Raw genomic sequence first — 24,817 nt, 5'->3', positions numbered from 1 at the left:
CACATTGGTTATACAAGAGGGAAGAACAGCTGGTGAATTTTAGCAACAGCAGATGCCTCTACGTAAGGAAAGGAATCTGAGAGTTGGTCACCCAGGTATGCTCTTTTGACGAGAAAGGCTTTGAACACAAAACAAAACGCTATTCCTGCTTTATGTAAAAATGTAATGTGCCTCACCAGGTATACTACCTGGACCTCATCTCATGCTTCCAAAAGGATCTGATGGAATTAGTCAAGATCCAGAGAAGGGGACTGAGGCAGACAAAAGAGTAGGCCTCTGGTATGGAAAAGCCAAGGCTGAAACAAGAGCTTGATCAGGATTTATGAAGTAACTGAATGGTCTGAAGAATGTAAACACTAATTTGTTTGTAAACCCTCATGAATTTTGACGAGGGGCCCCTCTGGTGGAAGGAAGAAATGGTGTGTGAGTGTGTTTCAGGCAAATATATGAAGTAGACATTTAAGAGGTGGTGCAGATAAGAGCCCTGGTGGTGCAGTGGTTAAAGCGCTCACCTACGAACCTAAAGGTCAGCAGTTCAAAGCCACCAGCTGCTCTGCGGGAGAAAGATGTGGCACCTGCTTCCATAAAGATTTATAGCCTTGGAAACTGTGGGGCAGCTCTATTCTGACCCATAGGATCACTATGAGTTGCAGTCAACACAATGGCAGTGGGTTTGGTTTGTTTTGGTTTTGGTAGACAGGAAGTGCAAGTGGACTTCTTTTTTTTTTTTAATTATTGTGCTTTAGGTGAAAGTTTACAAAGCAAGTTAGTCTCAAAAATACGGAATGCTTCACAAATTTGCGTGTCATCCTTGCACCGGGGCCACGCTAATCTTCCCTGTATCATTCCAATTTTAGTATATGTGCTGCCGAAGCGAGCACACGGGTGGACTTTTAGGGATGAGAACTAGTTTGTTCTGTGTAGCTACAGAAGAAGCTAGATTCAACCTCACCTTTACCGGTTGATGTTACTCCTGGTACATCCTGGGGTGGGACTTGGTCTGTTACTGGATCCTGGACTGGGTAGATATGGTTTGGAAGTGTGGCTGTTCCTGTATTCCTAAGAAACAGAGGATTTGGTCAGAAATGTTCAATTTCGGGAAAAAAAAAAAAAAAACCATAAATATAACTAAAGAGTAAAAAACGTAGCTTCTAAGACAAGATGTATGATTACTTCAGTGTCCTAGAAAGCTGGTTTTTCTCTCTCCCTTCCTCTACCAAACCATCTAACAAGTTGTGATGGTGTTACCATCCCAGTGTTAGGAAGACAGGACTAGGCCTCCCTGGATGGGGAGGTGGCTTAATAAGATAGCTGAATTCTGCTCTCAGAGCCTTGATAGCCAAAACAGAGATCACTCACAGTCATTTTAAGAACTGTTTTCGTGGAAATACAGAGGGAAAAATAACTGTACCGTAACTTGGCCAGCTATACCAGGTGACCCTGTCCAGAAATCAAGTTCAGGTGCCTGAGGGTCCACTTTGGACAGGTCTGACCACTGGTGGTTGCCATCACAGTAGAAACTGAGCTCAGGGCTTAAAGGTTTTGTCAGTGCTGTGGATGGCAGGGAGTATTCATTTAGTTTGCAGGTGCCAGGAAGCTGCCAGGAGCAAACCAATTCAGACTACCCTAGAGTTTCCATAGCAATCTTCACATCTGATCCTCCTAACAGCCCTTAGAGGAAATGGACGGGTTAGCTGTTCTGGTTCTTGTTTTTTTCACAGCCAAGAAACTGAGAGGCAGGGGATTTGAGGATTTAAGTGCTAAGGTGTCCAGGATCCCAGACACAGTACTTTTTACACCAAACCATCTTCCAGATACAAGGTGGAAAAAATCTGAGTAGTTGTGAAGTGTCTGAGACAGTACTAAAGTAACTTCTAGAAAAATTGATGGCATTTAGTAATTAGAACATAGCAGGTTGGGACCATGTGAGCCTCCCTTTTTCTTTTCATCTTTCTCATCCCTAAATGTCCATTCATATTTTCTGTGTATGCTGCTTCTTAAAACTTGGCACCTGATGACTCACTTTCACTACATCTGACACCCTGTAATAGTTGAAGAATTGAGTGCAGAGGATAGTGAGGGCTGACTGGGGCAGCAGTGTCCCTCTGCCAGGGTCAGACAATAGCTGTCCTGGAGAGAATCAAGGCACTTCCCTTCCTCCAGCAGTAGCTCCTATCCTACTGGCAATTCCCTTCTGAGTTGATGTGTTAGCTTCAGTCACAGGTGTCATGTAACAGAATTTTAGAAACTGCTGCAAAGAGAAGTTGCTGGCCATGTTGGCATAGGCAATAACAAGCAGCACATGTAAAAGCCTCTCCAGCATTTGGGAACGTGTATCCTTAAAAAGCGTTCAAGTTTTGGAAATAGAATCCTTTAATTCTGTATTACCTGTGAGTCTTACTTGGTATCTGTACAATTAAAAAAAAAAAAAAACGAAACCCAGTGCCATCGAGTTGATTTTGACTCATAGCAACACTATAGGACAGAGTAGAACTGCCCCATAGAGTTTCCAAGGAGCGCCTGGCGGACTGGAACTGCCGACCCTATGGTTAGCAGCTGTAGCACTTAACCACTACACCACCAGGGTTTCCCTGTACGATTATAGTTGCTTGAAATTAACTGAGAAATTCCTAATAGAAATTGTTTACCAACTATACTCACCAAACGGAGACAGGAGCGCAAACCCACGTCTTCTTAGCCCATCCTTGTTCTCACTTCGGCACTTTGTTCTCTTTTTCTTTTTCGGGAGGAGTTTCTTCACAAGGAGAAAGCTGCCAGTTTCCTTTGCAGAGTCCAAGACACGCATGTGAGGGTATTTGAGATTGTTCGTAGGCATCTTTAATATGATACCTACATGGTGTGATTTTAATTTAAAGGGGAAGCAGATCAGAAATATAGAAGTTTTTGCAATTGTGAGTTTTCTCTTATTCATTTTGAGCAGAGTTGAGAGTGAGTAACTCAGCAGTGGTTTAGTGGATGTTCTGTATAAGCGGGTGGATCAGGGTACTAGGTGAGCTTGCTGCTTTTGGCGGTATGACAGGGACAGTTACACCAGCAGCCAGGCAATATATTGCTCCTTTCCTGGAGCAAACCTACAAATCAGGAAGTCAGTGGTGGGGGTGGGGAGGTCCTCTGGGCAGGGAGAATAGCCTGTACTCCACAGCGCAGGCTTTTATTATTGATTTGTTTTTTTGAAGGTAATACATGTTTATGGAAGGTACCCTGGTTGGTGCAATGGTTAAAGCACTCAGCTGCTAACCAAGAGGTTGGCAGTTCAAACCCACCAGCTGCTCCAAGGGGGAAAGATATGGCAGTTCTGCTCTCATAAAGATTTTTTTTTTTTTAATTGTGCTTTAAGTGAAAATTCACAATTCAAGTCAGTTTCTCATACAAAAACTTACACACACATTGTTAGGTGACCCTGGTTGCTCTCCCTATAATGTGCTCACTCCTCCTCTCTACCCTGTTTTTCCCATGTCCATTCAACCAGCTTCTGTCCCCCTCTGCTGTCCCATCTTGCCTCCAGACAGGAGCTGCCCACTTAGTCTCATTGTCTACTGAGCTAAGCAGCACACTCATCACCAATATCATTTTGTATTTTATAGTCCAGTCTAATATTTGTCTGAAGAGTTGGCTTCAGGAATGGTTTTAGTTTGGGACTAACAGAGTCCGGGGGCCATTTCTTCTGGGATTCCTCCAGTCTCAGTCAGACCATTAAGTCTCATGTTTTTACTAGAATTTGAGTTCTGCACTCCACTTTTCTCCTACTCCATCAGGAATTCTCTGTTGTGTTCCCTATCAGGGCACTCATTGGTTCTCATAAAGATTTACAGCCTTGGAAACTTATAGGGCAGTTCTATTCTGTCCTGTAGGGTTGCTATGAGTCAGAATCAACTCGATGGCAATGGATTTTTGCATGTTTGTGGTTAAAAAAAAAAATCTAACTGTAAACAGTGAAAAGTTTCCGTTCGGCTCCGTCCCCCGCCCACAGGCATCCAATCAGACTAGCTTCTTGTGTGTCCTTTCAGAGAGATTGTGTGCATGATCAAGACATTGTATATTCCTCTTTGCTCATCTCTGCGTAAATGGTAGTGGACCGACCACACTATTCAGCATCTTGCTGATTCTTGTCAACCAGATACCTTCAGCGACCTTCCGTTTACTTCCTGGTAACGACCTCACAGAATCCCATTGTCAACGCACTGTGACTGGGTTAGTCCTCCACTGATTGCCAGTCAGCTTGTTTTCAGGCATTTACTATTACAAACCATGTGTGATTAACTTCCTTGTACATAAAAGCAAAGCCTCTTACTGCAGACAAACCTTTATTAAGCTTGAGTATCTGGGCGGGAAAAGGTGCCACGCCAGGCAGGCACAGTGAGGAAGTCAGGAGGGAAATCACAAGTTACTGCTTGTGACAAGGGAAGATGGAACAGTCCTTTAAAAGAACAAACAGCCAAAAAAACCTTACAGCCTTACAAAGCAGAGCTTTTTAGGGACCGGTTACTCCAGAGGCGAGCATCCCAACCTCAGACGTGCCCAATGACATCCTCTGCTCAGGGTTTACTTTCTGAGCACTAGTCACAGGCCAGGCTGGACTGCTGTGCCTCCATGGATTGGAAGAGAGTGTTGTGTCACTGAGACTGAAAGACATGCCCTTTTTCAGAGAGACAGGGTTTTGTAATACAGCCTTTCAAAGGAAGAAGTTTCTATTCAGTTGACGAAAATGATTTTAAGTTTTGGCTTGCTTTCAAGAGGTCATCCTCCGAGGGATCTGAAGGGCTGATGATTGTGACTTTTTTTCTGATAAAAAAAAAAGAAACCAAACCCAGTTCCGTCGAGTCGAAAACAGAAAAGCTGCCACATCAGGAAAAAAAAAAAAAACTGAGATGAGTTTTTTCTGATGTGGCAGCTTTTCTGTTTTCTCTTTTTCTGGTGTTAAGCAGATGAACATTTCCTGCAGTTATCCGCCTTGAAACCATATTTATAGCGTTGGTTCACTTAGCAAACCCTTTCAGTTTTTCAAAAATGGTAGCACAGAGGGAGATTTCACTTTAAATATCTCAAATTCAGTCTTCAGGGTAAAAAGGGATTTTTGACCGTACTGCTCCTTCTAAAACCCCATTGCCATCGAGTTAATTCTGACTCATAGTGACCCTACAGGACAGAGTACAACTGCCCCATATGGTTTCCAAGGAGTGCCTGGTGAATTCGAACTGCCAACTTTTTTGGTTAGCAGCCGTAGCTCTTAACCACTGTGCTACCAGGGTTTTTGTTCCTTCTAAAGAAGGCAGAAATTAAGAAACCACTTAAAATGCTTAAACAAAACAATAACCCATTGTGGTCGAGTCAGTTCTGACTCTTAAGTGACCGTACAGGACAGAGTAGTAGGGTTTCTGAGGAGCAGTTGGTGGACTCAAACTGCTGACCCTTTGGTTAGCAGTTGTAGCAGTTAACCGCTGTGCCACCAGGGCTGCATACAAAACAATTGGCATCCTTTTATCAGCATTTCCTCCACAGATGCCCTCACCTTCCCATTTATTCTGAATCAGAGGTTAACGTGAGCTCCAAGACGGGGAGGTAGGGGTGGCATTAGCAGGACGAAGTGGGTGGGATCAGTGGTTTTGGAGTCTTTTGTCCCATCTCGATCTTAGGATGGGGACTTGTGCAGTTCCCGGGCCCTTTAAGCCTCACCAGTGGTCTTGGTTGTGTCATCTCAGAGCCCCCAGTTAGCACACAGCTTCACTTGCTCTACAGGGCATGTCTGGCTCTGCACCTGATTGCCCTTGTCTGTCCTTAGAAATGCTATAAACACAAGGAGCAGTGTGAGTGTCAGCTCAGTGATACCTTTGCCAGAAGATACGGGGTCAGGATTTAATTCCATCTTTCCTCTCCGTATGATCGGGCCCGTGGCTCCTTATGTTAGATTTCAGACTTTAAAATGAGTTGGTCACTAGGAAGGTATCTGCTTAACTCACCTGGTTGGAGCCCTGTGACAGTGAGGCCAGTGTCTGTGTCCCCTTTTGTCGTCTTGTTCAGCCATGGATAACCTGCTTAGTCCTATTTTGCTGTCTGGTACTTGCAGGCTAATGATCCGGGGCTGTTACATTCATGCAGAGCCATCATCAAGACTGTTAGCACAGCCCTCAAAATAGCAGATCACCATTGGTTGGTTGATGACATTGTTTCACGTGCAGAGGTTAGCACTTTACTACTATGAGTCAGTGCTCTCTAGCCAGCTCATATCCTTAACCTGACCCACTTTCCTGAGGGTTATACTATGAAACCTGTGAGTGTTACACAGTCAGACATACGTGAATTAACTAGTACCTTGCCAAGCCTATGAAACCTTTTCCTTTATACTTGGTGTCTGTGAGTTGAATGTCATTTAGGGAAGCCACAGAAAGCCAGCTGCATTATTCTGGTTAGGAGAGTAGACCAGATAGCCCAGAAATGACAGCTGAAAATGTTTCATTTTCATATGTCATACGTTGATGGTAGGAATTCAGATTTAAATATTGAAGGAACATATTCTTCTACCTTCAGCCTCAAGAAGAATCTTGTTTTTAAGGACCCCCTTTAGTGATTGCTGCCCTCATTCCAAGCTCTGTATCACATGTTTTGTGTGGTTTTAGTAGCCATGGATACAGTCATTTATGAATAAATACAGGCTTGATGGCTGTGATATCTGTAAAGGCAGCAAATTTTAGAAGATGCTGCATTTCCTTAACCCTGGTAACATCCCTGATTCTTGGTTGGTATTATCAGATTTATAGGTGGTAAATCTGGTTCAGATTGTTAACAGGCAGCAAGGGTTTGACGGCACAGCCGCACTGCCTCAGTTGATAGTGCTTCCCAGGGGCCCACATGTGGCCATTTGTCCTGTGGTACACATGGTGGCATCTCCAGCTATTCTCTGCTCTGAGCAAGAGGCAGGGTGCAGGGAGTTGGGCACTGAAGACTGAGCAAAAGTGGAACTGAAGAGCCTCCAACTAAATGGTTTCATTTGGGGAATGTTCTGGTCTGTGTCTGTTACTGTTCTGTGCTTCACTTGTTTCCAGAAAGTACCTTTTTAGGCCCACAAGTTTGGGATGTTTGATGGCCTGTTTTGAAAACATGGAGCCTCTTCCAGAGTTGAGTTAAACCACATGGATGTGTGCCTGTGTTCCGACGAGGTCTTCGGTACTGTTTGGTGTGCGCCATGTGGATCGGAGACCCTTTCTTGTTTGTTTTCTGCTAGTGCCTGGATCAAAGTGGAACAGCTAAAACCCTACCATGCTCATAAAGAGGAAATGATAAAGATTAACAAGGGCAAACGGTTCCAGCAAGCTGTAGATGCCGTGGAAGAGTTCCTAAGAAGAGCCAAAGGAAAGGACCAGGTGAGAGACTGAGCAATTTTCATTTATGCCAACGCCAGACTGATTATTTTTGTGTAGTAACTAGTGGATTAAACATCACTCAAACCTGAGACATTACTCTTATAAAATGCCAGTGGAGGGAGAGCTACTTCAATTCTAAGGAATCAGCATTTTGCTAATCATCTGGAGATGCCATGAGTGCAACTAACCTTTCTGGAGTAGATTGGTGCTCTTAGGAAAGTTGCTTGGACCCAGGGGAAGTAGCTCAGCTTTTGGGTAAAGCAAAGGCCGCTTCTTGCTCTCATAGCCCAGTGATGAGGAGCACAACCTCTGGGATACACCTCCTGGGTTTAAGTCCCACTCCCTAGCTTTGGGACCTTGGGCAAGTGACTTGGTTTTTCTTTATGTGCTTCCCCAAAAGTAAGTGGGGATGCCAGCAGTGCTTGTTTCCTAGGGTGGTGAGGGTGATACCTTTAAAGCTGACTGCCTGGCATGTGTCAACGGTGGTGGTGATGGCAGTAGAAGCAGCTGTTGTGGTTATTATTATTATTATTAAACTTTCAGACATCATCCCACAACTCTGCTGATGACAAGAGTCGGCGTAACTCCAGTGAGGAGAGAAGTAGGCCAAACTCAGGTGATGAGAAGCGCAAACTTAGCCTGTCTGAAGGGAAGGTGAAGAAGAACATGGGAGAAGGAAAGAAGAGGGTGTCTTCAGGCTCTTCAGAGAGAGGCTCCAAATCCCCTCTGAAAAGAGCCCAAGAGCAGAGCCCCCGGAAGCGGGGTCGGCCCCCAAAGGATGAGAAGGTTTGTTGATTTCTGCAGCTTTGGGATTAGTGGCTTCCTTTTGTAGAAGGTAGAGTTGAGTGCTCCGCCGGGCTTCAACTCACTGAGCAGTCGTAGTCCTAGGCTAACTGCTGCCCTGAAGAATCTTATAGACCAGGCTGAGGAATGGCCTGGATGCATGGCGTGAACTAGAATACCAGGCAGTAAACCACACAGGTTCAAGCCAGAGGGTCAAGGCAGGAGAGTGGTTGGCCTGAGCCAGAGGGCAAAGGCTTGCACTGGATGCTCAACAGGGAGAGGCAGGGTGTTTCAGAGATGGAGGACACAGTCCACTTGCGGCCAAGGTTGGTATGAACGCCCTCAGTACGTGGAAGGCAATCGTTAGTCTCTCAGCTGCTAACCAAAAGGTCAACAGCTCAAACTCAGTCACCAGCTCCATGGGAGAAAGACCTGGCCATCTGCTTCCTAAAGATTTTAGCCTAAGATAACCTATGGGGCAGAACCACTCTGTCCTATATGGTCGCTATGAGTCAGTATCAACTCTATGGCACGCAACATAAAATAATAAGGAAAGGGGAGGAATATAAGTAGGCTGTAACTGGATTATGGAGAAGCCTGGGAGGCCTACTTAAGCAGTGTGGATATCAACAAAGTCAGGAGGCCTTGACAGTGTTTGAGCTGGGTGTCGAGGTGGCAGTGTGATCCAAGCTGTGTGTTTTGTCAGATTTGATTTTTTTTTTATGTGCTTCCCCAAAAGCAAGTGGGAATGACAGCAGTACCTGTTTCCTAGGGTTGTTTTGAGAATAATGCCTATAAAGCTCCTGATAGTCACTGAGGGCAAAGAAGAAAGACTCAAAGCCAAGTAGAAGGCTAAACCCATATGTACAGTTTTAAGGAGCTTTTCTAAGGGGTGATAGCAAATACTGAAAAGTAACATGTGAGGAACTTTCAAAGGAATAGTTCCTAAAATTTGGCAACTGGTTATATAGGGAATGAATGAGAAAGGGAGATGAACATGACTTCAAGCTTCAGACCTGGGAAAATGGTGATGCTTTTCTTAAAAGCAGAGGAGTCAGAAATGGAACTGGAACTGATTTATGGGGGAAGAAGACCAGCCTGTTTGAACATGATGAATTTGAGGTGATGTCTAGACAGCCAGGAAGACTGGGGGGTGATGTCAGCACTGGAAATGTAGCTTTGGGAGCCAAGTGTTAGGAAGGAGAGTTGAATCCACGAGACTGGAGGAGGTGTCTTAGGGGAGAACAAGCAGAGAGAAGAATAAAGGGGAGAAGAGACTCTGGGGAGAGGATGGAAGGAGTCAGAAGAGCCAGCCAAGTTAAATAAAGTGGAAACAACGTATCTTGCCTTCTTCCTAAGAAGATGTGGGTCTAGAGTCTCAGAAGCGGAGGGAGGAGCATTTGGAGATAAGGGGTGTGGTTGGTATCAGGAGCGCAGGCGAAGATTGTCACAGCAGGAGAAAGGGAAGAGAAACCAGATGGCTGGCAAAACAGTTCGGTGATGAGGCTGTAGATGAAATGCTAGACATTAGATTTCTGGATTGGGACTTGCAAACTCAGACACCAGCGAGGCCAGGCAGATAATGGGAGCATGTGAAGCACCTGGGCATAAGAAGAAACAGAGCTCAGCTGTGTGGTTTCCCCCAGCCCTGAGCCTCTGCCTCAGTGTTAGGGGCGGTGCACAGAGGCTGACAGCCTGGGGAGGTTGGGGTGCTCTGCCTATGGGGTTCCAGCCGACTGTTGACAGGTTGCCTGGTTTTTCTCGAGAGAAATTGGAAATACAGATTATATGAAATGTTCCAATTTTATATGTTAGAAGCTAGTTCCAATTTTAAAAACACTTTGTAGGTAAAAAAAAAAAAAAAAAAACTCTCTAGGCTAGATTCTGCCTGTGGGCTGTCACTGTGCGACCTCCAGGTCAGAGAAGGCTTTTCTCACTGCGAAGTGGCCGACTACTAGATGAGGGCAGAATGTAGTTGGGTGACGGCCCGGATGGCGGTGTGTACAGGGAACCGCCAGTCCAAAGGTGGGCAAGTTTTGGAAAAATGGCCAGCTACGGTGTGTGAAGGATTTTTCAGAGGGTGTGATCCTATTGTGATTTGATCCACAAAAATGTCTTGTGACTTTTTGAGCTTACTTTCTGAGAACCCAGGGCTGTCGAGTTCCACTCTTTTCCAACTTGATGTTGCCTGGTGTCGGAAGTGCTGGATCTCACCGACTCCCATCATACCTGCTCTGCAGAGGAACAGTTTCTTCTTGGACAAAGAGAATTCAGAGGAGAGGCTAGGACTAGGACCGAGGACCCTGCATTTGAATCGTGAATGCAGGATTTGCTCCAGTTGTGTGACAGTGGCAGCTACCTTGGCCTCAGTGTCCTCACCTGGCCACTGGGGACAGTAACCGCAAGGGCCTCGCAGGTTCCTGACAAGCACAGTGCCTGTGGCGCACAGAGCATCTGGCCAGTTGGTTTGTTGTTTCTCAGGAAGTAGCAGGTGTGTGGTGAGATGTAGGCGGCGTTTAGTGCCACTCCAGCAGCTGCTGCCCAGGCTTGCTACTCAGAATGCCTCAGAAGCTCCTGGTCAAAGCCAGTTTGCCCTTGGGTCTGGACACCTAACTTGAACAGTAGCGTGTCTACTTCTGTTCGTCAGAGCCAGATCCCAACCCAGGAGCTCTGCCTGCTGTTGACTCTGTGAGGGGTCCCTTCTACATGGTCTTCACACCTGACCTGACCTGTTGTGCAAGGATTTGTCACCAGGCATGTGGCTAGTGGTATGCACCAGTTCACACGGGTGGGGTTAAGCACCTTCAGAGAAGTAGGGGCCTTGGGATTTGGGCGCACCTTACAATCTCATATACCCTATGGTCTCAAATGAGTGTGTTGCTAGAATAATTGTCACTTGGCTGTAGAGCTCCTCTCATAAGCAGTGAGGAATAGCATATGCTGATGAATGGGAAGAGTCCCTCATGATTGCCTCTCGGGGCATAATCTGCTCGGGGGGGAGCGGGGGGAAGGGCGGGTGTTGGTGAACAGAAAGACTGACCATGATCACGGAGGTGGAGGTGTCAGTTAGGTGAAGGTCAGCAAAGGCTGGTGTAGGGCCGGGCAGAGCAGCTCTCACCCTCGCAGGTTCTTCTAGTCCCGAGCCAAGAGCTACAGCTCTGGGCACAAACTACCCTGACAGAGTAATATTGTCAGTCCTCTGGCTCTCCTGAAAGACCAAGTTGCTGCAGAGAGGAAAGGATTGGGAGGCAACAGCATGAGTTCCTGCTGGACCTAGCACTTGTCCTCCTTACTCTTAACTGCCCCGTAGAGTTTCTAAGGAGTGGCTGGTGGATTTGAACTGCTGGCCTTTTGGTTAGCAGCCGAGCTGCTAACCACTGCACAACTGAAGCTCCAGGGCAGATGTCTAGAGATAAAGCAGTATAAAAGATAGACAAGGTATCTCATGTCCGTTTCTTCAATAAATGTTGTACACCTACTATGTGCCAGACATAGTTCCCAGCATTGGGATCTAGCGTGAACAAAGTTGGCAGAACTCTGGCTTTCGTAGAACTTTGTTACGAGAGCATAGACCCTGGAGCTAGATGCCTTGGGTTTCAATTTCATTTACCTCTGTGACATTGGGCGAAGCTACTTAAACTGTGCCTCAGTTTTCCTTTTCTGTAAAGTGGATATGATAATTCTCACGAGGTTGTGAAGATTAAGCAAGAATATACTCATAAAATGCTGATAGTGTATCTGGCACATAGTACGCACTCCCAAAGCTTTGGCTGTCATTATCAATGTCATAATCAGCGCGTTCTAACGGGAAGATAGAGTTCAGCTAACGCCACTCTGATAAGATGACAGCAGCCTGAAGTGAGAACATCACTCAAGTTGGTTCTTGTGGGAACAGCTTTCCCAGCAGAGGGAGTGAAAAGTGCAAAGTCGCTAAGGTGGGCATGCTCTTGGTGCGTTTGGGAAGCAGAGAGCCAGGGGGGTGCTAGTGAGCTGCAGAGAGGTTAGAGGGAGCCCAGCACAGGGTAGGGACTGCAGAGCAGGCCTACATGGAGGCCTCAATAAAACCTGGCCACTTTGTAGAGACTAGACTGTCAGGGGCAAGAGTGGGAGCGGGGAGGTTTACTTTGGCGGCGGTCCACACGAGGTGCAGGTGCCCTGAGCTTGGGTAACAGTGGTGGGATGGTGAGAAGAAGGGCTGGGAATATTTCTAATTATGCAGCTGCAGTCGCAGCCGGTGAAGAGTGGAATAAAAGGATCACTCCAGAGGTCTTGGCCTGGTGGGATGTGGTTGCCATTTTCTAAGATTGGGAAGACAGCGGGCAGAACATTTTGGGCCAGGGGAACCAAGAGTGCAGTTGGGGCATGTCGGAAAGGCCACTCAGTTGGAGTGAGGGGCTGGGGCAGAGCCGTGTTAAAGCTGAGACAGTTAGCCTTTGTCCAGGAAGGGCTTGGGCCAGGCCATCAGTGAGGAGGGCTGCTCCATCTCCTTCCATCCATCTCAGGAGACAAGCTGCTGGGGTTGGGGGAGAGAGCAGTGCTTTTGGGTTCAGACAGTCCTGGGCTCTAATTCGGGTCTTGTCACTTTGTAGATATAAATTATGGGGCCAAACTCCTCATCAGCATCGTGTGACTTTGTGATTCTTTTTGAGAGATAGTGATTCCTTCTGAAGCCAACACTCTTTCTTAATGTTTGTCATCTGCCATCGGGATTTTCTCTGCCACTTGTTGGTGATACTGAAGAGCCCACTGCAGCTTCCCGATTATCTCTGCCCTGTGAAATTCAGGCAGAAGAGAACATTTTGTTATTTCAGCAGTGGAGAAGGCCTACCCTCTGTTTATGGGAAGTACAGGCCTGTCTCTCCCAACAGATGTCAGTCAGAACCTGTCTAAAGACTTTCGCCTGAACTGACCCTTGTTGGCTTAGTTTGGGGTGGGTGTGGCTGGAAGCAAGCAAGGCGGTGAGGATTCGGGGCGGAGAGGGCGGGTACATCTGCTACCAAGGTGGCTTCGGTGTCTTAATGCTTTGCCTTTCCCCTCTGTAGGACCTCACTGTCCCCGAGTCTAGTACCGTGAAGGGAATGATGGCTGGACCGATGGCAGCATTTAAATGGCAGCCGACCGCGAGTGAGGTAATACACTCTCTTGCATGCTGCCAAAGGCCACGGCTTCAGAGTTGGTTCCTGGAGCTGCTGTGTAGTGCTCTTTTCTTTTTCCATCTTGTGTATGAGGCTTTTGTTTTTTTTTTTCCAAAAATGTTACAGAAGCGTATGAGGTAAAATATGAAGGTTCCAGGGTGATCGCTGTTAAGTTTGACATAACTTATTCCAGATCTTTTGGTACATCCATCCAACGGTTACATAATTACATACTCACGTGTAGCTTTGTTGTTGGGGATTGGGTCATTTTTCACACAAGTGGGGTTGTTCTGCAGATTTTTTTTTTCCCCTTAATATTTTATCCTTGGTGTGGCTGCGCTGTGCTCCTGTTGCTGGGCGTAATTGGGAAAAGCTGTTTCATTACTGCCAGTCCTCAGTAAGATGAGCCACTCAGGCCTAGTACCACACACATGTAGACCCTAAAATTGGAGAAGAGAGTCGATTTAGCTTAGTCTGCTGGGTTATCCGAAGTGGCTGGTGTACACTGAATTTAAAAAATACCAGCATGTGTTTTAATATTTTTCTCACGAATAATGGTTAGAGTAATTCATATACCAAGCTGCCAGGAACATCTTTTCCACTGGAAGCCAAATTTCTTCCAGCTGGAATGGAGGCCACATATAAAAGGCTCCAACCAACAGTGGGGAGAGTTTCCAGAGAGCTGTAAAAAAAAGAGGCCAGATCCCAGAGGTGTTTCTACCAGAGGACAGTCTGGTTATCAGGCAGAAGGAAGTGACCTTTTGTGAAAGATAACTTATTTAATTTCATCATTTTCTGGTTTCAGCCTGTTAAAGATGCAGACCCTCATTTCCATCACTTCCTGCTCAGCCAAACAGAGAAGGTGAGCTGTTCTTTAAGGGTGTAGATTGTTGGTCAGGGGCTAGCCTGAGGGAGAATCCTGCTCCCTCGGGACTGACTAGATAGGCTCTTCCTGTATACTGCCCAGAGCAACTAGTTAACAAAGTCAAATATGGGCCCACAAGTGAACTGAGTATTGTCAAGATTTAAAAAGCCCAGTCCACCTTGGCTGAGGATTCGCAGTTGCCGTTAGCATCTAGGGCAGAAAGCAAACATCTTGAGCCGTCAGCGACCTGCAAAGTAGTTCACACTGCTTAGCGGCTGCATCCTGAGGCTCTCGGCCCAGGCAGCTTCAGTGAGTTATGGGGTGTGGAGGGGACATTTCCCTGAGTGTCAACGAGGCTGTGGTGAGGCTGAATCTTGCTAGGGTGCCATTTGTGGCTTTAGAGTTGGACAGACCTGGGTTCTAAGCCCAGTTTATACGGACTAGTTATGTAACCCCAGGCACATGACTCAAGGGCTCTGATTCACAGTGTCATCATCTGCAAAAGAACCACGCACAGTGGTATGGACAGGTAGTTGAGGTGCTGTGTGTTAAGTTTCTAGTGTGTTATTTGCAGTTCAATAAAATTGGACACAAAATTAGTGTTCGGTGTTGCCTTCGCACTTTAGACCTAACCTTTTAAGGAAATTGTATTTGTCTCATGAAATTACTTTTAGGGGAATTATAATGAAGACCTGTTAAGAGCTGGGTTTAATAAATGGCCTTTTTCCTCCCTTTTTATTAGCCAGCTGTCTGTTACCAGGCAATCACGAAGAAGTTGAAAATATGTGAAGAGGTACGTGGCATCCGCACTTCCCATTTTTGTTTCCCCTGGGGCCTTTCCATGGGCAGCTGGCTTCATCATTTGTGTGATTCCTCTCCCTAGGAGACTGGCTCCACCTCCATCCAGGCGGCGGACAGCACAGCAGTGAACGGTAGCATCACGCCCACGGATAAAAAGTACGCCCTGCCATAGAATCGTTGCCTGTGGCACAGGTTCTGCCGGGGGCGGGTAAACTGAGGGGACTCTCAAGGGCAGTGTCCCAGCCACTGGAAGGAGACAGCTGAGGTGATGACCCTTACTGACAGTGGTCTTCCTGGGCATCATTTGGCTTGGGGAAGACAAATTGTCATGTGAATCTACAGCAGTGCTCCCCTGAGCCTATGCTAAGGGCTTGGCTTCCTAACTCACTGTGAGTCACCGAGCTGGCAGCTCCTGGTACAGGGGTTCTCAGACTTCCTCACACGCACCTGGAGGGCAGCTCGCAGAACACGGATTGCTGGGTTTCTAAGTCAGTGAAGCAAGTTTCCAGATGCGCAGATGCTGCTGCTGCTGGTCAGGAGACCACACTTTGAGAACTCCTGCCCAGTGGACACATGATGACAGCCCTGAAATTAGCCATGGTGGGACAGGTGGAGGATAGGAAGGTGAAGGTATTTGGAGTAAAGCCCATCTCCCTGCCTCCCATGGCCCTCCTTGCTGTCACCACCTGTCCCCCATCCTACCTCCCATACACCTGCTTGTCACTCTCCACCTGCCCAGGCAGGTGAGAGAACCAAGACTGGTCCTCCTGGGACTTGGACTGCAAACCTTCACTTATGCTTACTACAGTGGCACTTGGCTTCACTCTATGGGCCAGTTGTGTTGGCAGAATCTTGTTAACTAAAAGGCCTTCTTTACTAAGAAGGAGTATTCTCCAGAGCAACAAAACGAAGACCGAAGTTCCAGTTCGTATCTTCCGTGCAGTTCTCTCTCAGATTAGAAATAGTGTATCTTTTACTTTATAATTTCTTGTTCTCTTGAAATCACTTATTCCACAGATTATCTTTAGTACAATTCCCTCTAGAGTAAAGGAGATAGGGCATTTTAAATGCTAACTAAAAGGAAGATGGGTGTTGCCATTAATTTAGTGAGAGTTGTGAGGGAGCCCTTGCTCAGTGGTTAAGTGCTTGGCTGCTAACCAAAAAGTTGGCTGTTCAAACCCACCAGCTGCTCTGTGGGAGAAAGATGTAGCACACTGCTTCCGAAAAGATTTACAGCCTTGGAAACCCTATAGGGGCAGTTCTACTCTGTCCTACAGGGTCACTTTAAGTCAGAATCAACTCAGTGACAACAGGTTTGGTAGGTGGGTGTGTGGGGGTATGTGTGTGTTTAAAAAAAAAAAAAAAACAGCCCAGGATGGGACTGAGGACAGAGTCCTGATGCTTGCACCGAAACCTTTAGCACCCTGTTAGTCAAAACTCTTTTTTAATGTGAGCGTGAAGTGAACTGGAAGGCAAGCCAATTATTTTATCACCCAGCCCCCGTAAATCCGCCTTTCTCCATCTTGTCTCAGGAACACTGTGAAGGACTGTGAGTTGTCATGTTAAAATCTAGGTGCTTTACCCCCAGGTCTGCTGGGTGTGTAAAGGACACCAAGACAAGGGAAGGGAATTAGCCTGTCGTGATGTAGAGTCACAGAAGGAAATTGTAATACACAGCTAACTATGAAGAACAAAAGATAATTCCTTGTTTCTAAGCCTTGGCTTAAAGTATAGTGGGCCAGAGACATGAGTTCCATTTTCAACTTTTGATCCCAGTGATTCATACAGGGCGGGACAGAGAGAGTGTGAGAAGCTGGTTTTCCAGTAGGGATTCAGATAACCTCAGAGGACAGGAGCTGTTTAAAAAGGTAGTGTGGGGTCAAAGTGGAAAAGCTAACAGGATCCCTAGAGCTGAGAGAAACCAGAATTGAACATAAGCATGATGTAAACAAAATTAAAGGAAGAGGCATTGCCTACCCATGTTCTGTGCAGTGAGAGAGAAAAAAATACAAGAACCCAGAAGTGAAGTCTAGGCAAGATAATATCATCAGAACAAACACGTAGAAACAGTGAGCAGTAGTGGAGTCATAGCAACACCCCCAAGCTCTAGAGCCTGTAGGAAGTGAGGCAAGCAGAGCATTTGAGTGCTCAGTCACAGAAGGGTCGAAATGGACCTGTAGATAGAAGCGTGTCGGGGTGCGGTCACTGGGAGAAGATCAGGAGGAGGAGACATAGGAAGAAGAGTTCATAAGCTAAGAAAGATTGGCTCCAAAGCTTGGGGGACAGACTTAGCTTTGGAGAAGAGCCACAAGGCCCATTTCTGCTGGCAGCAGGAAGAATGAAAAGGTCGTGCAGGGGCATACAGTTGGGAAAAATCGGAGTTAAGGGAAGATACAAACTGTGATCCTGTTTCCTAGTTGAGGAAGTTGCCCAGCTCTGGAGCATTATTTCAGTTACTTGGGGTGGATCTGAAGCCCAGCACTTGAGATGCTGATTGAGGGGCTGTTTAAAGGGCTGAAGAGAGCTGTGTACCTTCTCTTCATAACAGAATTGGCAAGCTCAGACCCTCAGTGAAAGCACCAAGAAACCAAACATGGGAGATGTGCCTTAAGCCACACAAGACCTGTTTCTTTCTCTGGCAGTTTAAGGTTTAGAAATCCCCATTTGAGGTGGGGCCAAGCTGGCAGAGTAGTCAGACACTTCAGGTGATCACTCTTACAACAAAGACCCGAAAAAACAAGTGAAACGATTATATTTACGATAAGCTAGGAACCCTGAACATCAAAGGCAAAGTTAGAAAACAGACCAAGCAGTAGGGAGAGGGAGAGATGGTTCAGAATCAGACAGCTGTTGCCAGACTTGAATCACCAGAAACCTTCAGGCTCTGTTCCCTGGAGTGACCATGGCAGGGCTGGCAGTCACGTTCTGGACATGGTTTCATCAGGAACAGACAGCAAGCTACACAGCCTACTCACGCCTCTGGAACCAGAGAAAACCGGCGCTCTCGGCCAAAGCTAAGTACTTGCGTTTAGTTTACTGTGTCCCCAGCCCCCAAGCCGACTTCAGTGTCTGTCGATTTCCCTGGGCCTGAGATAGGGCCTGCTGCGTTGCCTGAGCCATTCCCCAAGCCCTGAAGAGTGAGTAAATTCACAATTGGGGGAAAAGATAATCTTCAGCTCCACTAACCTGGGGCACTCAGGACAGAAGCGGCTCCTGTCCAGACATAAATGGTCCGTGGACTGTGAATACCTTACACCCCTGGGTGGACTTGTTTGGGCCCATTTCAAGAGAATAGGCCCTTGTTGGCAGAGACTGCAACTGTTTCAGCTGTGCGGTGGAAAGGTGGATGTTTGATGTTTGACAATGCTTTGCCTATTAAACAGGGTCCTTACCCACATCAGGGGCCTAAGGACTGGTGGCTCCACCCACATCACCTGGCCACCCATGACAGGGGTCCAAGGATAAGTGGTACCTCCCAGTTCTTAACAATCAAAAGCATTGGGTGCCCATGGTACGGCTGCAGGACACACCTGCCACCACAGCGCTCTAGGGAACAGCAATGTGCTTTCCTCAGACACTTGAGGGATAGTTCTCAGCCCCCTGCCTTGTTCAGAGCATGACCCACTGCTGCAACCAGATACCTATACCTACACCAATCATCCCTACCCCTCTAAGACTGTAGGGCAGAGCCTGTACCACACACTTGATGACCAACTACCTGGACACCTGAGCTGAATCCATACAAGAAAAGTGCACGGACTCCTAGGCTTATATGCCTGGTAACAGCTCTAGCCATCTGGTGACAGGACATTAGAGCTTCAAAGGTGAAAATAATCATGCTAGCTCACTCAAGCAGCCTATTTGGGCATATCAAAACAAAGCAAGAAGCTAGTATGCAGTATGCAAACATGAAATAAGCTAATATGATAACTTATAGATGGCTCGGAGACAACAGTCAATATTAAATCACATGAAGAAGCAGACCATGATCGCTTCAGCAAGCTCTCAAAAGAGAAAAATCAAGGCATCTTCTGGATGAAGGTGCCTTCCTGTAATTACCAGATGCAGAGTACAAAAGATTAATATATACAACTCCTCAAGCCATTGGGAATGAGATCAGGAAGAAGCTGAGGCAAAATGCAGGACAAGCCAAGGAACACACAGATAAAGCAGTTGAAGAAATTAAAAAGGTTATTCAAGAACATACTGAAAAATTTAATAAGCTGCAAGAATCTGTAGACAGCAATCAGTAATTCACATTAACAATAACAGAATTAGACAACTGAATAGAAACACAAGCAGAATTGAGGAAGTGGAAGGCAGAATTAGTGAGATTGAAGGTGAAACACTTGGCACCATTATATTCAAAGAAAACTCAGATAAAAGAATTTAAAAAAACAAGAAGAAACTCTAAGAATCATGTGGGACTCTACCAAGAGAAATACCCTACTAGCGATTGGTGTACCAGAACAGGGAGGGATAACAGAAAATACAGAGAATTGTTGAAGATTTGTTGGCAGAAAACATCCCTAATACCGTGAAAGATGAGAAAATGCCTACCCAAGATGCTCCTCAAACTCTAATAGGAAAGTCACCAAGACATATTATAATGAAACTTCCCAAAACCAAAGATAAAGAGAACTTTAAGAGCGGCTACGAATAAATGAAAAGTCACCCACAAAGAAGAGTCAGTAAGAATAAGCTTGGACTACTCCGCAGAAACCATGCAGCCAAGAAGGCAATGGGAGGACTTATATAAAGCATTGAAGGAAAAAAATTGCCAGCCAAGAATCATATATCCAGCAAAACTGTCTCTCAAATACGGAGGCGAAATTAGGACATTTCCAGATAAACGGAATTTTAGGGAATTTGTAAAAACCAAACCAAAACTACAAGAAATACTAAAGGGAGTTATCTGGTTAGAAAATCAATAACCTCAGGTTTCAACCCAAGTCTAGAACACAGGACAGAGCAACCAGATGTCAGCCCAGTAGAGAAATCACAAAAATAAATCAAGATAAATGCTCAAAACAGGGAAACAGCAATGTCATTATGTAACAGTAGACAACATTAAAACAATAAAGAGGGATTGAAAAATGTAGTCATAGATCTTTCATACGGAGAGGAAGTCAAGGCAATATAAAGAAATAAAAGTTAGGTTTATACTTAGAAAAATAGGAGTAAATATTAAGGTAAGCACAAAGGAGACTAACGATCCTACTCTTCAAAGTAAAATAGAAGAAAAAATTAAAGACTCGGCAGAAACAAAATCAACGACAATGAATAAGAGGAGAAGACAATATATGAAGACAAACAGCACAGAAAATTAAGTGGGAAAAAGAAACTATCATCAACAGAGACATCAGAATGACAGCACTAAACTCATCCCTATCCATAATTATACTGAATGGACCAATAAAGAGACAGAGTGGGGCAGAATGGATTAAAAAAACACGATCCATCTGTATTTTGCCTACAAGAGACACACCTTAGACTTAAAGATACAAACAAAGTAAAACTCAAAGGATGGAAAAAAAATGTATTAAGCAGACAACAATCAAAAAAGAGCAGGAGCGGCAATATTTTTGACAAAACAGACTTTAAAGTTAAATCCACCATAAAGGATAGGGAGGGACACTATATAATGATTAAAGGGACAACAGACCAGGAGGATATAACCATATTAAATATTTACACACCCAGTGACAGGGCTGAAAGATACATAAAACAAACTCTAACAGCATTGTAAAGTGAGATAGCTCCACAATTATAGTAGAAGACTTCAAAACAGCACTTTCGGTGAAAGAACAGAACATCCAGAAAGAAGCTCAATAAAGGCACGGAATATCTAAATGCCACAGTCAACCAACTTGATCTCATATACAAAACACTGTACCGAACAGCAGCCAAGTGTACTTTCTTTTCTAGTGCACATGGAACATTCTCTAGAATAGACACATATTAGGTCATAAAGTAAGCCTTAGCAGAATCCAAAACATCGAAATATTACTAATCATCTTATTTGACCACAAGGCCATAAAAGTAGAAATCAGTAACAGAAAAAGCAAGGAAAAGAAATCAAACGCTAGGAAACTTAACAATACCCTACCCAAAGACAACTGGGTAATAGAAAACATCAAGGATGGAATAAAGGAACTCATAGGATCCAAAAAGAATGAAAACACTTCCTATCAGAACCCTTGGGACACAGCTAAAGCAGTGCTCAGAGGTCAGTTTATATCAATAAATGCACATATACAAAAAGAAAGGGCCAAAATCAAAGAATTATCCTTACAACTTGAACAAATAGCAACAAAAGAAACCAGAAAAAAACAAATAATAAAAATTAAATGAAATAGAGAAGAGAAAAACTATTGAAAGAATTGAGAAGACCAAAACCTGGTTCTTTGAAAAAATCAACAAAATTGATAAACCATTGGCCAAACTGACAAAAGAAAAACAGGAGAGGAAGCAAATAACCCAAACAAGACATGAGATAGGTGATATCACAATAGACCCAACTGAAATTAAAAGAATCATATCAGACTGCTATGAAAAATTGTACTCTTAACAAATTGGAACAACTAGAAGAAATGGATGAATTTCTAGAAACACATTACATACCTAAACTAACACAAACAGAGGTAGAACAACTGAATAAACCCATAACAAAGGAAGAGGTTGAAAAGGTTATTAAAAAACTCCCAGCAAAAAAAAAGCCCTGGCCCGGATGGCTTCACTGGAGAGTTCTACCAAACCTTCAGAGAAGAGGTAACACCACTACTACTAAAGGTATTTCAGAGCATAGAAATGGATAGAGTACTCCCAAACTCATTCTGTAAAGCCAACATATCCCTGATACCAAAACCAGGTAGACATCACAAAAAAAGAAAATTACAGCCCTGTATCCCTCATGAACTTAGATGGAAAAATCCTCAACAAAATTCTACCCAATAGAATTCAACAACATATCAAAGAAATAATTCACCGTGACCAAGTGGCATTCATACCGGGTATGCAGGGATGGTTCAACATTAGAAAGACAATGTAATTGATGGTATAAATAAAACAAAAGACAAGAATCAGATGATCTTATCAATTGATGCAGAAAAGGCATTTGGCAAAGTTCAACACCCATTCATGATAACTCTCACCAAAATAGGAATAGAAGGAAAATTTCTCAACATAATAAAGGGCATTTATACAACACCAACAGCCAACATCATCCTAAATGAAGAGAGAGTGAAAGCATTTCCCTTGAAATCGGAAACCAGACAAGAATGCCCTTTATCACCACTCTTACTCAACATTGTGCTGGAGGTCCTAGCCAGAGCAATTAGGCCAGATAAAGAAATAAAGGGCATCCAGATTGGTAATAAAAAAGTAAAATAATCTCTATTTGCAGATGCCATGATCTTATACACAGAAAACCGTAAGGAATCCTCAAGAAAATTACTGAAACTAATAGTTCAGCAGAGTATCACAATACAAGATAAACAGAAAAATCAGTTGGATGCCTCTACACCAACAAAAAGAACATCGAAGAGGAAATCACCAAATCAATACCATTTACATTAGCCCCCAAGAAGATAAAATACTTAGGAATAAATCTTACCAGAGATGCAAAAGACCTGTACAAAGAAAACTATAAGACAGTTCTGCAAGAAACCAAAAGACAGCTACGTAAGTAGAAAAACATACCTTGCTCGTGGATAGGAAGATTTAACATTGTAAAAATGTCTGTTCCACCAAAATCGATCTATAGATACAGTGCAATTCTGATCCATATTCCAACAACATTTTTTAATGAGATGGAGAAACAAGTCACCAACTTCAAACAGAAAGGGAAGAGGCCCCAGATAAGTAAAGTATTACTGAAAAATAAGAACAAAGTAGGAGACCTCGCACTACCTGGTTTTAGAACCTATTATACCGCCACAGCAGTCAGAACAACCTGGTGCTGGTACAACAGATACATAGACCAATGGAACAGAATTGAGAATCTAGACATAAATCCATCCACATATGAGTAGCTGGTATTTGACCAAGGCCCAAAGTCAGTTAAATGGGGAAAAGACAGTCTCTTTAACAAATGGTGCTGGCATAACTGGCCATCCATTTGTAAAAAAAATGAAACAGGACCCATACCTCCCACCGTGTGCAAAAACTAACTCAAAATGTATCAAAGATCTAAATATAAAATCTAAAATGATAAAGATCATGAAGAAAAAATAGGGGCAACGCAAGGAGCCCTAATACATGGCATAAACAGTATACAAAACATTACTAACGATGCACAAACACCGGAAGAGAAAGTAGGTAACTGGGAGCTCCTAAAAATCAAACACCTGTGCTCATCCAAAGACTTCACCAAAAAAGTTAAAAGATTACCTACAGACTGGGAAAAAGTTTTTAGCTATGACATTTCTGATCAGCAACTGATCTCCAAAATCTACATGATACTGCAAAAACTCAACAACAAGAAGACCAATAACCCAATTAAAAAATGGGCAAAGACGCTAAAGACATTCAGGTAGCTAACAAATATATGGAATGTTCACGATCATTAGCCGTTAGAGAAATGCAAATCAAAACTACAATGAGATTCTATTTCACTCCAGCAAGGCTGGCATTAACCCCAAAAACACAAAATAGTAAATGTTGGAGAGGTTGTGGAGAGACTGGAACACTTATACATTGCTGGTGGGAATGTCAAATGGTGTAACCACTTTGGAAATTGATTTGGCGATTCCTTCAAAAGCTAGAAATAGAACTACTAGACGATCCACCAATCCCACTCCTCGCAATACATCCTAGAGAAATAAGAGCCTTTACATGAACAGATATATGTGCAACCAAGGTGCCCATCAACAGGTGAATGGGTAAATAAATTATGGTATATTCACACGATGAAATACTATGACTCGATAAAGAACAATGATGAATCTGCGAAACAATTCATAACATGGAGGAATCTGGAAGGTATTATGCTGAGTGAAATTAGTTGCAAAAGGACAAATATTGTGTAAGACCACTATTATAAGAACTCAAGAAATAGTTTAAACAGAGAAGAAAATATTCTTTGATGGTTTATGAGAGGAGGGAGGGAGGGAAAGGGGTATTCACTAATTAGGTAATAGACAAGAAGTATTTTAGGTGAAGGGAAAGAAAACACACAGTACAGGAGAGGTCAGCACAACTGGGCTACCAAAAACAAAGAAGTTTCCCAAATAAACCGAATGCCTCAAAGGCTAACATAGCAAGGGCAGGTGTTTGGGGACCATGGTTTCAGGGGAGAGGTCTAGGTCAATTGGCATCGTAAAATCTATTAAGAAAAGATTCTGCATCCCACTTTGGAGAGTGGTGTCTGAGGTCTTGAACACTAGCAAGCGGCCATCTAAGATGCATCATTTGGTCCCGACGTAGCTGGACCAAAGGAGGATGAAGAACACCAGAGACTCCATCAGCCTGAGACCAGAAGAACTAGATGGTGCCCGGCTACAACCGATAACTGCCCTTACAGGGAAAACAACAGAGAACCCCTAGGGAGCAGGAGAGCAGTGGGATACAGACCTCAAATTCTCATAAAAAGACCCAACTTAATGGTCTGAATGAGACTAGAAGGACTCTGAAGATCATGGTCCGCAGACCTTCTGTTAGCCCCGGACAGGAACCACTTCCAAAGCCAACTCTTCAGACAGGGATTGGACTGGACTATAGGATAGAAAATGATACTGGTGAGGCATGAGCTGCTTGGCTCAAGTAGGCACATGAGAATATGTGAGCAGCTCCTGTCTGGAGGGGTGTTGAGAACGCAGACAGGGACAGAAAGCTAGCTGAATGGACACAGAAAT

General features: G+C 44.4%; 1 protein-coding gene and 1 non-coding gene across 6 annotated transcripts in view; one reads left to right on the top strand and one right to left on the bottom strand.

Moving 5' to 3' along the window:
* GLYR1 (glyoxylate reductase 1 homolog) overlaps positions 1 to 24,817 on the top strand; it is a 42,474-nt gene that overhangs the window by 5,287 nt on the left and 12,370 nt on the right. For all 5 annotated transcript variants that reach the window (XM_049902628.1, XM_049902626.1, XM_049902625.1 and 2 more), the window contains exons 4-9: positions 7,241 to 7,379; positions 7,923 to 8,165; positions 13,205 to 13,291; positions 14,103 to 14,159; positions 14,905 to 14,955; positions 15,046 to 15,119. In XM_049902628.1, the coding sequence (XP_049758585.1) occupies positions 7,241 to 7,379; positions 7,923 to 8,165; positions 13,205 to 13,291; positions 14,103 to 14,159; positions 14,905 to 14,955; positions 15,046 to 15,119 (651 nt within the window). The remainder of the gene's footprint in view (positions 1 to 7,240; positions 7,380 to 7,922; positions 8,166 to 13,204; positions 13,292 to 14,102; positions 14,160 to 14,904; positions 14,956 to 15,045; positions 15,120 to 24,817) is intronic.
* LOC126087597 (U6 spliceosomal RNA) lies at positions 775 to 881 on the bottom strand. The gene has a single exon (XR_007519780.1). It is a non-coding gene; the product is annotated as a U6 spliceosomal RNA (small nuclear RNA).

The sequence above is a fragment of the Elephas maximus genome, chromosome 12, assembly GCF_024166365.1.
Source record: "Elephas maximus indicus isolate mEleMax1 chromosome 12, mEleMax1 primary haplotype, whole genome shotgun sequence".
NCBI lineage: Eukaryota > Metazoa > Chordata > Mammalia > Proboscidea > Elephantidae > Elephas > Elephas maximus.
Note: the sequence above shows the minus strand (reverse complement) of the source record. Positions and strands in the feature narration are given on the sequence as shown.